Source organism: Poromitra crassiceps (assembly GCF_964638095.1).
Source record: "Poromitra crassiceps genome assembly, chromosome: 11".
Classification (NCBI taxonomy): domain Eukaryota; kingdom Metazoa; phylum Chordata; class Actinopteri; order Beryciformes; family Melamphaidae; genus Poromitra; species Poromitra crassiceps.
In genome coordinates this window covers 18,073,923-18,075,886 of record NC_139643.1, presented here as the reverse complement: position 1 = coordinate 18,075,886, position 1,964 = coordinate 18,073,923, and the positions used below count along the sequence as shown (strand labels likewise).

At 40.3% G+C, this 1,964-nt stretch overlaps 1 protein-coding gene across 1 annotated transcript in view; it reads right to left on the bottom strand.

The window, feature by feature from the left end:
- LOC310784865 (class II histocompatibility antigen, B-L beta chain-like) overlaps positions 1-1,131 on the bottom strand; it is a gene marked incomplete at its 3' end in the record, with an annotated part of 3,597 nt that extends 2,466 nt beyond the window's left edge. Inside the window, exon 1 of the mRNA XM_083645900.1 lies at positions 853-1,131. Within this exon, the coding sequence (XP_083502026.1) occupies positions 853-1,072 (220 nt within the window). The 5' untranslated portion in view covers positions 1,073-1,131. The remainder of the gene's footprint in view (positions 1-852) is intronic.
- Between the last annotated feature and the right edge of the window lie 833 nt (positions 1,132-1,964).

Genomic DNA, 1,964 nt, shown 5'->3' with positions numbered 1-1,964 from the left:
GCATTAGATTTAATTTAGTCTATTTGTTTGGTCCTAAAACATAGCAATGTTTCTAAAACATAGAAACATAAAACATAGAAGTAAAGTGATAATAGTGTTAAAATCAGATCATAAAAACAAAACAAAAAGATGCAAATGACTAGTTTGTGCAGGAGAGATAAAACATCTGATCTCAGAAGAAACAAAGTAAGCAAACAGCAGAGCATGAAGGTGTTGGTGTATTCCTGAGGGGATCATGGTATCCAGTCCCTCCAGGCTTTGACCCCGGCCTGGATACACTTTACAGAAATGGGTTTGTGAGCAGAACATTATGAGTTTGTGACCTGAACTGACTGGGAAAATCTGGGCAGGGGAACTGAACGAGGCTACAGCAACGGCTCCCATACCAAATATCATCACACTTCAGTGGTTCTCAAATGGGGGCCCGGGGACCTCAGGGGTCTGTGACACTTTGCAAGGGGGTCCGCGAAAAGTTTTCAGTAAAATTAAAATAAAACCTTTTTTTTTCAAAAGCTTCATAGTTCAATGAAATAATGCTTTAAATCTAAAATGGTTCATGGATTACATTCTTATCTAAGAAACCTATCAATTTAAAAGTCAAGCACATTACCGTGGAAACAATTAAGCTTAGCCCAAAATCACAAATCAGAATGAAGGGGTCCCCGGTATATTTTCTATCTTGTAAGGGGTCTTTGGCTGAAACACATTTGAGAACCTCTACTAAGGGGCTTAACCTCCATCAGGTTGTACTGGGAAGCTCCTAGTTGTGGATATGTGAAACTATATTAATGTGAAGAAGGGTGATGCTGGCAAAACAACAACAAAACACTCTTCTATTTTGAAGGCTCTTACCCCACTCCTTGAAAATGTGCATGCTGGTCGCGTTGTGTTTCACCTCACAGGTGAAGTTACTAGAGTCAGTCTTTAAAATCTCAACCCACATCCTGAGCTGGTGGGTGTCGTCTCCATTTGGGAGAACACCTGTGGAGTTCAACCCGTCCAGCTGAGTCACAACGCGGCCGTCCCTCCTGATCAGCATCTCGATGTCTTTTGCGTAGAAACCTGTGGCCATGCAGGTCAAGATGAGGTGGTCCTGAATTCTGGCCTGCTTTGCAAACACATACAAGTCTGGTGGAGCTGCAAATACAACAATGACAACTGAGTTAGCCTACTTGTACCTGGTGGCCAGGCAGCTGCAGGTAGCAGTAACTGTATGCCACATATCACTGTTATCAGATATTTGATAAACACCAACCATCACATGAAAAAGACAACTGTTTGAAGTTGATTGCTAATCACTTATCAATAATATTGCTATTACTACCACAGCTACTACACCTAAAGCCAATAATGAGACCCCCCAGGATTAGGGTGACCAGATCCCAGCAAACCAAATGTGGGACAATTTGGGACACGCTACCGATGCTTTGAAGCAGTCTAAAATTTAGATAGATTTTCTAACTTACAAAAAATATACATTTCTATTCACCCCTCTCTATGCTTTGCCCTCTGGTTGATTCACACAATTTGCAAATATAAACATAAATGATCTGACTAAAATGTGTAGGCTACAATAAAACAGACCAGACAGGTTGCTGACATGGGATTCAAGTCATGGCTTCATGTACAGATTAAACACATGGCAGGTGTGTGCCTTCCACACACAAAAACATTAAAGTTAGTCAGACTTTTCTAGTAGAACAATATACTACTGAACCATAATACTGTAGGTACTGAAGTAGAACCATAGTAGGCTAGCTTCATCTGAACAAAACATTAACTAACATCACAATAAGAGCACAGCTTAGAATGGAATTTATAATTGTCCATTGCAAATAGCCTGTAGCAGCTGTTGAGAAAGATTTGAGGCTGTCTTCAATTGTGCCAGTTATACAACACTTGAGAGCTTTGTGCAAAGATGCACTGTTGTATTAATATGGGTAGTAGCTATTATCATTAGTATG